At 41.3% G+C, this 13,123-nt stretch overlaps 1 protein-coding gene across 2 annotated transcripts in view; it reads left to right on the top strand.

The window, feature by feature from the left end:
* LOC121078597 (ovostatin-like) overlaps window positions 1-7,756 on the top strand; it is a 30,066-nt gene extending 22,310 nt beyond the window's left edge. Inside the window, exons 28-36 of one of the 2 annotated variants that reach the window (XM_040574959.1) lie at window positions 766-931; window positions 1,561-1,781; window positions 2,226-2,441; window positions 2,581-2,705; window positions 3,000-3,090; window positions 4,688-4,759; window positions 5,988-6,090; window positions 7,102-7,191; window positions 7,580-7,756. In XM_040574959.1, the coding sequence (XP_040430893.1) occupies window positions 766-931; window positions 1,561-1,781; window positions 2,226-2,441; window positions 2,581-2,705; window positions 3,000-3,090; window positions 4,688-4,759; window positions 5,988-6,090; window positions 7,102-7,154 (1,047 nt within the window). In that variant the 3' untranslated portion in view covers window positions 7,155-7,191; window positions 7,580-7,756. Of the gene's footprint in view, window positions 1-765; window positions 932-1,560; window positions 1,782-2,225; window positions 2,442-2,580; window positions 2,706-2,999; window positions 3,091-4,687; window positions 4,760-5,987; window positions 6,091-7,101; window positions 7,560-7,579 lie in introns of those variants that run through there. The other variant, XM_040574950.1, reaches the window with a different exon arrangement.
* Window positions 7,757-13,123: the final 5,367 nt, after the last annotated feature.

The raw sequence follows: 13,123 nt of genomic DNA, 5'->3' as shown, positions 1-13,123 counted from the left end.
CTGTATATCCTTGAGACCCTGGCCTGAACCTTTGTTCTTCTGTAAAATAGGGAAGAAGAGAATTGTTCCCAGTCTGACAAATGCGTTCTAAGCATACTGAGTTTTACAAGACTAGAAGCTGCAAGATGAGGCATCATTTCTGTATCTGAGATAGACAGGATAAAAACATTTTACAGGATGATTCAGCCTTGTGGACTTAGTTCCCAATGTCTTTGTGAGAATCTCTGAAGCCTGGTGCCACTCCTATAAAGTAAGGCTGCAGTCAGACTACAGTTAACAGTGCGGTGGTGATATCTGAGCTGAAGCAGTCAGTGCTCATAGAGAGAGTCTGTAAGGCTAAAAGGGTGAAGAGTTATCTTGATAGCTATAGCTAGCAAATGAGTAATAACACCCATCTGAGAGAATGTACTTCATCGTGAGTGCTCAATATACTTTACATAACTCTGTAAAAATATTCTCTGTTTTATAAATGGAGCAACCAAGAGTCAAAGGATTCACCTGCATAAGATCATCTCACAAGTCAGGAAAAGAAACCGTGCTCTGTTAGTCATGCCGCCTCTAAATAAATGCAGAAAGAAGGCAACACTACTGCAAGATCACATTTTATAGAAGACACACTGTAGGCCCTTAAACATGTAATGGACTGTGTATATTTTAGCATGAAGTGTCAGTGATGGCAGCTTAAGAAGTGATGAAGATCTTTAAAGAGATGCCGAGACACAAACCCGAGTAACCTGACAACCCTACTATATTTTGTATTACTAGCATCCTGTAGTTCAGAGTGGCATGAACTGTTTGGAGACTGCATTTAGCAATGGGATCCACAACCTGTATAACCAGGCCCTCTTTGCCTATGTTTATGGCTTAGCTGGTGAAGAGGAAAAATCCAAATTTTTCCTTGAGAAGTTGGATAAAAGAGCTACGAGAGATGGTAAGTGAAGTACGGCCATGATGCAGGCAGTACAGCTGATAGAATGGCCTTTGTTATGATGTAATTATTCCGATGTACAGTATTCTCATTCATGTTGCTCCCTTCTCATTTCCTGTCTGCTATGCTACTGAGTTTATGATCTCTATGATCTTCTCTCTCTGTGTCTTTTGGCCTCACAAAAGATTGAGCTGTGGCCTGACGTTCTTAGAATTATGAAATAATCTAGGTGGTAATCGATGTCAGGAAGACTCCAGTCCAAGGTAGTGGAAGACTACACATAATTTTCCCTTTAGCCTTCTCTTCTACAGGCTGGACAAATCCAGTTCCCTTTGCTATGTCATGTGCTCCAGTCCATGACCATATTGGCATCCTACTGCTGCACTGCCTCCACTTCATCCCCCACTTTGACTTGTACATCTCCACTTTATTAATTCCTTTCCCCTTCCCTTCCTGTGTTCTTTTCTGTACTTAAACTAAAACTCATACAGCTTAGAACGTTATAGGCTGAAAAAAAGCTCTTAGGTAAAGGAAGATGGGGAATTGTATGCCTATCTCCCACGTGATTCTGCAGTGAATTAACCAGCAAGTAACATTTTCATGCTTTTTACATCCTGCTTTTCTCTTTTCAGGTAGTTCAGTTCACTGGCAGAGAGAAAATAAGCCACCAGCAGAACATTACCCCGACTTCTATTCCCGTGCCCCTTCTGCTGAGATTGAAATGACCAGCTATGTGCTGCTGGCATTGCTCAACGAAGCCGAACTCACTCCAGATGACTTATCATACATTGCTCGCATCGTGTACTGGCTTGTCAAACAGCAGAACCCATATGGAGGTTTCTCGTCCAGCCAGGTGACAAATGGGTGTGGTAGAAAGAATAGATTCTGGGAACAGTCCAGCCTGCAAGCTGGATGTCAAAAGTATGATGTTTCTTCTTCATTGCATATTTGTTTGGATAATATTTGATAAATGGTGCTCATATAAGTCTCCTTGGCAGGGCACATTATGGTCTTTGTAGGCAGCTTCATACATTTTTTAGTTTTCAGAAATGGGAATTTACCCGATTTTCAAGTTAGCAGAAGATAAGGGTAACTGTTGACAGAGCATTATACCAGATTTTCTGGGATAATTCAATCCCATTAACCCAGAACTTGTAGCTTCTCTCCTTAACTCTTTACAAAGGCCTCCTCCTTTTATGATTGATCACTGACAACAGAAAAGAGTAACTTTGCTAATCTCATGCTCTATTTCACAGCTGTGTATCTATCTAATTAGGGATCTTATTGTTCTTTTCAGGACACTGTTGTTGCTCTCCAAGCTTTAGCCAAGTATGGATACCTGACCTTCTCTAAGGAAAGCCATAACACAGTCAAAGTCAGCTTCATGCAGTTCCCCAGTAAGGCTTTCCAGGTGAATGACAAGAACCGCTTCTTACTGCAGCAGGCTTCCTTACCCACTGTTCCAGGGAATTACAGCATGGATGTGAATGGCACTGGCTGTGTCTATCTGCAGGTAAGCAAGCTGGAAACTCACCACAACCCTGGTGAGAACTAAGCAGGGGCCCTCTTTACCTCATTTCCTTCCATACCTCATGCCAAAGCCACCAAAATCTGTAGATCTGTGACCATCTCACGCTTTCCATCTCTTTTAGACAACCTTGAGATACAACGTCCATCTACCAAACAAATTTGCAGGATTTTCTCTCTCCATACAGCCAGCCAATGTATCCTGCACAAACAACTTCCCACCAAAGTTTGACCTTGTCATCTCTGCCAGGTAACTTCCTCTTCTTGAGCTACCTTCTTGCATTCTCAGTTTGGTAAAATATCTAAGGGAGGATTTAAGTACGGGCAGTTAATTGTCATTGTGCGCCTGCAGGAAGACAAACAAGACAATATCCTGAAACTCTCTCATGCTTCACTACTAAATTTCTCACACTTGCTGTAAACCAGTGGAACATCAGGACCATCCAGTATAGAGATTATCTGAGTTGTTTGTGAGTTATAGCTGAAAATTTCATTCACCGGTCTCCTCTTCATTTGGACATTAATAGAGGTTTTCTCGTTTCAGTTACACAGGGAACCGCCATGTCTCCAACATGGCTATTATTGATGTGAAGATGCTCTCAGGTTTTGTTCCCGATAGATCTTCCCTGAAAAAGGTAAAGAATGGGAGCAAAGTGAATGGTAAACCTTGAAAATAAAGGAAGTTGACAAAAATAGTCACTGATTAGCAAATTGTGGACCCATGGGGATTCTACAAAGTCCCTGGTCATAGTCTTCTGTCACATACTCTGTCAAATTTGCAGCTGTTCATCTCCTGAAGGCAAATCTGTTAGGGGCTGCCAAATTCAGTAGCTCAAAAGAGGTGAGACTGCTGTCCCCAAGTCCAGTCAGCAAGCAAGGCTGAGCATGTATTCCCAGTAGGCACACATGCACACAATACATCTATACATCTATACATGACTGGCCACACAGATCAATGGAAACAGAAAAGGCACATATAGCACAGATGGCCTTATCCTGTTCCTCTTTCTGTCTGATCAGGATGAAAGCTCATTTGCAGAAGCGATATAGGCATATATGCATGAACACAGTGTGGAATACCCTCTGGTAGCGGGCCTCAGACACTCAGTCTGACCAGTAGTTGCCCCTGGTTCCTTGGTCTGCCACACACTGCCTTATACTGGCACTTGGACATATATACACCTTCAGGGCCACTCCAGCCACTCCAGTGTCTGGGACTGAGACCCCTTGCACCTACACATATGCATGGTGGGTACCTCCAATACATAGACCTTAGGTACATAGTCACTAATATAGCTGGACTTGTATGTTTTCCCAGTTGCCTCATGCAGATACATACACACACACAAACAAGTCTCTCTGCTAGCTAGTCCAGACTGCTGGCTTGTCCAGTATGTGACCCCAGGACCTTATTAGTGTCTCCAGTAACAGACCCAGACCTTCTGGTCCCTCCAAGTCAGATCCTCTGTTCTCTTCAGTATTTGGCCCAGACTTGTGGCTGCTTCAATACTTGGCTGCCAATCCACATAACTTACTCATCTGTTAGTCCATTTTGATATACACTAGCAATCATGAAACTTAAACTCCATGTAAACAAAAAGAATAATGCAATTTATTTTAGAATCTTCTCATAGCTTGGTGCATCTAAAAGCACTCATCATTCAGGCCTGAATTTCTTTTTTTTTTTTTTGGCTAGAACTGTAAGACATTCATAACTTTTCTTTGGAAGATGAAAACCCCTGATGATGACATCATTGACATCCCACTCTTTGCATCCATTTGGCAAAAATAGCCGGTTTTAACATTTGAAACGTTTTATTTTTGTGTCTTTTTATTGTAAAATAATTTTGTTCATGTGGTTTTCTGAACCTTTTTTGAGCTATTGTATTTTTTTTAAAAATATACTACACTAGAAAGCAAGTTAGTTCAACATGCATAAATGATTGTGTGATTGTAAATTCTCGTTGAAATGAGACTATGCTTAAGCTGATAAGGAGACACACACACCAAACCTGACTAGTAAAACCAGGATACTTTTCATTGTGATTGATTTCCGCTTGCCACCGTATGAAAGCACTCAACTTTTTGCATTTTTCATTTTGGCCACTAGATGTCATGGTGGCACAACAGGAGCACAGCAACCACTTAAACATTTTGCTAGTGTATAGCTATTTGTAAGTCTCCTTGGCAAACCTCCTACATTAAAATTGGTATCACTTGCCTTATTCATAGCTTCAATACCAGGATTCTGTTGTGGATCGCGTAGACATCAAGAACAACCACATCTTCTTTTACCTTCAGAAGGTAAGTTTGGGAGGTTTCTTTTGGGTTTTGTTAAACTGGAATTTTAAAATAGGCTCCCAGATAAAAGAAAAATCACATCAAAAACAGATTAAGAATACAAACCTTAAAGAATTAAAGAGACTTTACCCTGTCCAACCTCAAGTAAGTTACCTAGAAATACAGTAGTTGTAGTCTAATGTGAAGAGCTTTGTTGCTACTTTTCATGAAGAATGCTATGTGATTAAATAACATTTTGCAAACATAGCAAAGTTGCATTTCGTGTTGCAAAAAATCGTGGTCTACATAATATTCCTGAGCCCCTAAGTGACACTTTTCATCATTTGATGAAAGCTGAAAGTGTATCACAGGAAGTCAATATCCCCTTTTAGAGAGAGGTATGTATGAAAAGAATCCTCCCACACCAATGACATTAACAAAGGGAGCGAAAGAGAAGGATGAAAATCAAAACACAAGGTATCTTAAAATACCAAAAGGGGAAGGAGTGAGGAAGCAAAATGAATTATATCTACCTTTCATACAATAATTATTATCAGTTGGTCTCCAAGGATCTAGTAAGGAAGCTCAGAGGCAGTATTCTGAATTCGCAGAGAGCCTATGTTGAGATGGGAAGGTTTACCCAGCAGGGCACCAGTATTGCAGAAAGCTCTACAGTCCATGGCTCCATTCCTATAAAGAGATCAGCAAGATAAAAACAAGAAGAAATGGAGAGGAAAGCAGGGTCACAGTCCCAGACATACAGCAGAAAGCTTGAAGATGAGGAAGAGGAGCAAGGAGGAAAGTTTGGGTCTGGCTGCAAGAGTATGGAATGAGGAACAAAACAATAGGGGAGGTTGGGGGTCTTGAATTCAATGTGATTAGAGAGAAAAAAAATGGGAAGGTTCACAGGAAGGTGGTTTTAGCTGGGAAAGAGCAAGGAAAGAAAATAACAGTAATTTTCAGTGAGAGGAAGAATGGTGATGTGCTGAAAGCTTCAGTAATCACAGAATGGTTGTATTATAGGCAATGGAAGTATGAAAAGGAAGGAAAATAGCTCACAGGTTTAGCAATGAAACATGTTTACCAACAACAGTTAAACAATTGTCTGATTTGATATAAAGATTACAACCTGGAGAGAATTGTAGAATGGTACTTTGTCACCTAGTCTGACCGAAATGCATCTACTCAACCTTAGCCTCAGGAGCAGACATGTAAAGAAAAAGTCCTCATCTTTTTGTCTTGCCATTTCCAGCTCTCCCAGAAAGCAATTAGCTTCTCCTTCAGTGTGGAGCAAAGCCTGCCTGTGTCAAATATCAAGCCAGCACCAGTACATATTTATGATTACTATGAAACAGGTAGGTGACCTCAGCAGACACACACACACACACACGCACGAAAAAAAAAAAAAGAAAAAAATCGAAGTACTGATCTCAGCATTTGCTAGGTGACGACAGTGGATTTTCCCTTACTATCTCTGTGCAAGCTTCTCTTCATGTTTCTGCTGCTTTAATTTCTCTTTGTTAGAGAAGCAAGCTAGCAATTTTTCTGCTTTTTGTTACTAGACTGCAAAGGGTTTGCAGAAACATAGCAGATGTCCCCATCTTTTCATTTCTTGCTTCATTTAAACATACAGCAGGTTAGAAAGTGATGCGTCATGAGTTGCTTTCTTACAAATTACATACAGAAAGAAGCGTGGTTCCACTTTCTTTCCCCAGTTTGGACATGATGGTTAAAATCAGTAACCCAAATACAACAGCATTCATGACTTCACTAATCTAGCTTGTCTCATCTAGCTTGTCTCTAACTTTACATTACCACAGTAGGCTGTGGTCAAAAAACTAGTCTATACTGGAATTTAAATACTTAAGTAGGAATGACAGTCCTGCTGAACTCAACAGGAGCTTAAGCACGTAATTAGAATATTAAGAGCCTGACCACCTTTCTAGATATGTCCTCAAGGAACTACAAATATATCAGGCATTACCCAATTGTGGCAGTTTTGTTATCAAAACTGTGCCTCAGGTTCTCACAAGCTTTTCTCAATATTGGTATAACCTTTGGGAACTATCTCTCAGCAGAATAGCAGCAGTATCCAGAGAATTCTCCCTGGAGTGCCTGTTGTACTACCCAATCCACATCGCATGTCATCACAGTAATGATGTGTCCTCACAAACACAGTCAGAGAAGTGCATTAGGCGCTGACTGTGCAGAACTGCAACTGAATGCCTTGACGACTGACAGACCACAACAAAATTTATAAGACGTTTTCTGATTCAGCATAATGTCTTAATCTTATGCACAGGGACTGGGGTCTGAATGATTTCTTACTCTCATACAACTGTCATCTTTCTTTTTTTCCTTTCCAGATGAATATGCCCTTGCAGAATACCAAACACCCTGCTCTGCATCTTCCAACTGAAATCAGATACATGCCAGAAGAAGTAATGGGTCAGAAGGTATAAGACAAGCATTTGTAGGAGAAGAAGAGGATAAGAGACTTGGTTGTTTCTGGGGAGGGCAATGAAAAGTGCGTAGAAGAATAAATCCCAATGTGACATCGATTAAAATGACACATTCTGGCCCAGGCTTTAAAAATGTTTTGGGTCAGTGAGGATCAGAAACTGCAAATAAAGTGGTTTTCCTAATAAGGGAGATAACTGTGCAACCACCCATCTTTTTGGAAACTCATGTCATATATTTCAGTGGTAGCTTTATGTAAAAGTAAACTCCTGAAACATGTATTTTTGGCCACAGATTCCTCTTAATAAACCTAAAATTAGGAGAATAATCTGGTGCTGATTCTGTAGATTTTGATTTATTTTGGTCTTTCCATTTATCCTGAAGGAAAACTCTGAAGAAATGACATTGAGTCTCACATTTTTCCATGACTGAGCTTGGAGAACGTTGTTTACAGATGTTAGACTTCTAGTCACAAGAAGAAAACTTTATGCAATTTTTACTTCCACTTGGAAAAAAGGATTCTCTCCAGATTAACACCTCATTTTTTACTGTTCTTTGGAAAAAAACCTTCTGATTGGTAGTCCCAATCTCCACTCCTTGTTGTAAATGGGGACAGTAAGGTTTTTCGTAAGTTAAATGATTCATATAATCAACAGGTCAGTCAGTGACAATGACTTCTTGACATCAATGACATCTTCACTCAGAGGGTGGTGAGGCACTGGAACAGGTTGCCCAGAGAAGTTGTGGATGCCCCATCCCTGGAGGTGTTCAAGGCCAGGCTGGATGGGGCCCTGGTCAGCCTGATCTAGTGGAAGATGTCCCTGCCTATGGCGGGGAGGGGGAGGGGGGGTCGAATTAGATGATCTTTGATATTATTAGATGATTTTTAAGATAATCAGATAATCTTCTGTACTCTTTCAGTACAGAAATTTTTCCTAATATCCAATCTAAACCTCCCTATTTCCTCTTGTCTTGTCACTTGGTGCTTGGGAGAAGAGACTGATCCCCACCTCACTATAGTTTCCTTTAAGGTAACTGTGGAGTGCAATAAGGTCTCCCCTGAGCCTCCTTTTCTCTAGGCTAAAAGAACCCAACTCCCTCAACTGCTCCTCATAAGGCTTGTTCTCTAGACCCTTCACCAACTTCATTGCCCTTCTTTGGACACACTCCAGCACCTCGATGTCCTTCTGATAGTGAGAGGCCCAAAATGAACACAGTACTCGAAGTGTGGCCTCACCAGAGCCAACTACAGAGGGACAATCATTTCCCTAGTCCTGCAGGCCACACTGTTTCTGATCCAAACCAGGGTGCCGTTGGCCTTCTTGGCCACCTGAGCACACTGCTGGCCCACATTGAACCATCTATTGACCAATACCCCCAGGTCCCTTTCCACTGCGCAGCTTTTCAGCCACTCTTTCCCCAACCTGTAGTGTTGCATGGGGTTGTTGTGCTCCAAGTGCAGGACCCAGCATTTAGCTTTGTTGAACTTCATACAGTTGGCCTCAGCCCATCGGTCCAGTCTATCCAGATCCCTCTGTAGAGCACTCCTACCCTGGAGCAGATCAACACCCGGACCTAACTTGGTGTCATCTGCAGACGTACTGAGGGTGCACTCAATTCCCTCATCCAGTTCATTGCTAAAGATATTGAAGAGAACTGGCTCTAATACTGAGCCCTGGGGGACACCCCTAGTGACTGACCTCCAGGTGGATTTAACTCCATTCACCACAACTCTTTGGGCCAGGCCACCCAGACAGTTTTTAACCCAACAAATCATACACCCATCCAAGACTTGAGCAGCCAGCTTCTTCAGGAGAATGCTGTGAGAAAAGGTGTCAAAAGCCTTACTGAAGTCTAGGTAGACCATATCCACAGCCTTTCCCTCATCCACTGAGTGCATCACCTTATTGTAGAAGGAGATCAGGTTCATCAAGCAGGACCTGCCTTTGATAAATACATGCTGACTGGGCCTGATCCCCTTTTTGCCCTGTAGGTACTCTGTGATGGCACTCAAGATAATCTGATCCATAACCTTCCCCAGCACTGAAGTCAGACTGACAGGCCTGTAGTTTTCCAGATCCTCATTCCAGCCCTTCTTGTAGATGGGCATCACATTTACCAGCTGACAGTTGACTGGAACCTCCCCTGATACAAGGACTGCTGATAAATAATGTAAAGTGGCTTGGAGAGCACTTCCACCAGCTCCCTAAGTACCCTCAAGTGGATCCAATCTGGCCTCATAGACTTGTGTATGTCTAAGTGGAGTAGCAGGTCACTAAACCTTTCCTCATGGATTATGAGAGCTTCGTTCTGCTCCCTGTCCCCATCTACCAGATCAGGAGGCTGAGTACCTGGAGAACAATCAGTCTTGCTGCTTAAGACTGAGGCAAAGAAGGCATTAAGTACCTCAGCCTTTTCCTCATCTCTTGTCACTATGTTTCTCCCCAACATCCATTAAAGGATGGAGATTCTGATTAGTCTTCCTTTTCTTGTTTATGTATTTATAAAACCTTTTAAAATTGTCTTTAACTGCAGTAGCCAGATTGAGCTCCGGTTAGGCTTTGGCCCTTCTAACTTTCTCCCTGCACAACCTCATAACATCTTCATAGTCCTCCTGAGTGGCCTGCCCCTTCTTCCAAAGAAAAAAACCTCTTTTTCTTCCTGAGCTCCAGCCACAGTTATCCCATTATTTTACTAAGAGTTTATCAGGTCTCAGATCTTTGTACTAAGACTGCATTTCTTTAGAAGGAAGGTTGCAAGGAAATATCACACCTTTGTTGCAACCAAAGTCTGCAGTCTTCCCATTTTGCCTGTTTACTCTCATTATTTTTCTACAGGAGACAGGTCTGGGCTTCAATAATGTAAGTTCCAAACAATTTACTAAAGGAAAGGATGTCATCCAAAGGGACACTGACAGGTTTGAGAGGTAGGGCCATGCCAACTTCATGAAGTTCAACGAGGCCAAGTGCAAGGCCTGCACCTGCATCGGGGCAATCCCAAGCACAAATATAGGCTGGACAGAGAATGGATTGAGAATAGCCGTAATGAGAAGGACCTGGGGGTCTGGGTTGATGAGAAGCTCAACATGAGCTGACAATGTGTACTTGCAGACCAGAAAGCCAACTGTATCCCGAGCAGCATCAAAAGAAGCATGTCCTGCAGGTCAAGAGAGGTGAATCTCCCCCTCTGCTCTGCTCAGTATGGAGTGGCAGTGCAGTCTAGGAAAAAAAAAAAAAAAAAATCAGAGTAATTTGGCAACATCAGGACCTGGGAAAACTTGAAAGGCAGCTGGACAGTTGTTCTAAACAGCTGAAGGACTGGACATAGGACCCTAAAGTGACACAATATTTTTGTGAATTTAAATGCAGGCTGATGTGGGATAAGTGCCTTGACACCCTCGAGAACCTGAATCCATGCTCTGACTTTGTTTTCATCTTTCCAAATATACCACCTGACATTTGAAAGTGCCCAGAATTTGGCAGCTTTTCATGTGGAACCACTGTGCATACAGAGAAGTCTGAAGGGGCCCTTGTAATGAAGAATATTTACAAGCACATCATGTCTTCAATATTTTCGGATACTCTCCTGAGAAAAGAGAAATGGGGATGGAGATCCTTCCTTTGGGTTGAATTTAAGTGTTGCTTTATTGAAGGACAGGAATAAATAGTTGTCTGGCATTTCCAATGGAATGCCATTCAATATGAATGTTGAGAGCTTCTACACATTATGAAAAAAATGAGTGACCTTTTGAGAAAAAGATTTTGTGAGGTGGTTGGCTTTCACTTCTTCCAGTTCTGCTCAAAACCCAGAAGTCCTGTCCCCGGTATTTCTGTTCCCATCAGAAACTTCCCCCTGAGCATGATACCTGACCTAAAAAGTCACACAAAACAATGTTTTTGTATTTGCTACAGATGGCCACTTGCTGAGGAATCAGCTATGACTCTGAGGACATTATGGTGCCAAGTTGCCTTTTTAATGACCCCAGACTGCCCCTCACTCTCCCATCCCTGGCAGCAGAGATTGTGTGAGCTTCAGGAGTGGTAAATCAGGCTAGTTCAAACCACTTTCTTCAGCTGTGCACACTCAATCTGCTGTAAAACAAAGGCCTTTGTTTAATGCCATTCCAATGAATGGTCAACTGCAAGACTGGTCAGATGGAAACTGATATGAAATGCAGCTTATTTCTAAAGTGCAGCATTTAAATTTTGCTACAAATTTCCAAAACGCTAGGCTGAGAGGGAGTGGCTGTGACAATGTCAATGGTATCTAGCAAAATCTGCATTTTATAACCTTTTACACCTATAACTTTCCTCTTTTACCTCCAGTACATCTAGTGACCTACCAAGTGTTTCTCACGGAGCTTGCATCATGTGAAGTTGCTGATGCAGGAACTTGGGAGTTCGCTCAAATGTAATACAAGTCTGACAAGTTAAACTATATCCCACACTCTCAATTATTTGAAATTTTCATTTTATTTGTTTGTCATGAAGTAAAAAATAGTGCTTTGGGGCTCTTTCACCTGACTTACTGTGATATATCTATACAATCCTGTAGCTTACACAGAAAATTTGTGAAACTTGGCTATCTCTATGTTATGCTGTTTCATTCTTTCTCCCCATATTTCACTACCTAAGAAATTTAATTTTAAATTGATTCATGAGCTCTGTAATAAAGTCTTGATTCTTAAATAATGCAAAAAATTAGATGCTGCATAGAAAACTATGACAGTAACAAGTATGTCATCTTGCTATTGTTCAGTCAGTCAGTTGTCCACTAAAATATTTTTCCAGATGAGTTCCATATCTTCTCCACATGGCTAAGCCACCTAGCTCCTGGTATCTCCTTACCAAAGGAGAATACTTTCCTGTAGAAAGAACTTACAAAAATCTTACTTGAAAGAACAGACAAAGATGCAGAGCAAATACAGAAGAAATCTGACTTTGTGTCTCTGACTCAGTAACTATCCAGGTGAATCCTTCAGCTCAGTCACCTTCTAAAAGCTTTTGATCAGTGCTGGAGGCTTTGCTGAGCTCATGGTCAATATATTAGCCCTGCTCAGTAGTGTCACTCAGAACAAACATATGCAACATTACTAGCACTGTTTCACACTGAGAGTTGTCTCCAACAATTAAGCTGTAATCTTCTCTTTCCTTTAGCTGTTATTACTTCCTTCTTGTCCACATTCTCTCTGCCTTTATTTGAGAAAGCCAGCTGAATTATATCATCAAGGAGTTCCTGATCAGAGGCTAATTGGTAAGAGAACTAGGGAGGGAAACAGGAATGAAGAAGGAACAGATAACTCTTCCTCAGTATTTCAAAGGAAGATCTGTATGTTCCTTCTAGGCAGCCTTCACAGCCTTCAGTATTGCTGTATCTTCCTTGAAATAAGAAGTTAAAAATCAAGGTGCCCTGTCTCCAAAATAATTTTATTTTTTTTTCAAAATTTAGCAAGAGGATTTTCTATACTGTCACCAGGGTGTTATTTAATTTCAGACCAAATCCACAGACTTTTTTCTCTTTTCTCTGAAGTCAGTGGAGCAATTGACTGTTGAAGATATTAGCTTTCTCTTCACTACCTTCACAATGGGAAACAACGAAAAAAAACACTGAGCTAATATCTGCTTTGTACTCTGCTTTTTTATTGGGAGAGGAAAAATTCTGTCTCATGTATGTGCTGATATAGTGTCTTCTTGTGTGGATCTTGCTTCTGGAAAGAAGCCTGAACTACTCATTAAACTGAGGAACTGTACATCCTTTTTACATCCCATGGCAGCTTTAGATCTCCAGCTTGTATGGCTTTACTAGAGAATTCTTTATGTGTCTGTTCCGTAACTTGTTTTTATTTCACTATTCAAAGTAAGGCTTGGACTGTTTTTTGTACCAGAGAAAATATTTCTGGAAGAGACAAAAAAGGTCCATTTAACCTCA

Source organism: Cygnus olor, chromosome 1, assembly GCF_009769625.2.
Source record: "Cygnus olor isolate bCygOlo1 chromosome 1, bCygOlo1.pri.v2, whole genome shotgun sequence".
NCBI classification, from domain to species: Eukaryota; Metazoa; Chordata; class Aves; order Anseriformes; family Anatidae; genus Cygnus; species Cygnus olor.
This window is presented reverse-complemented; position numbering and strand designations above follow the sequence as displayed.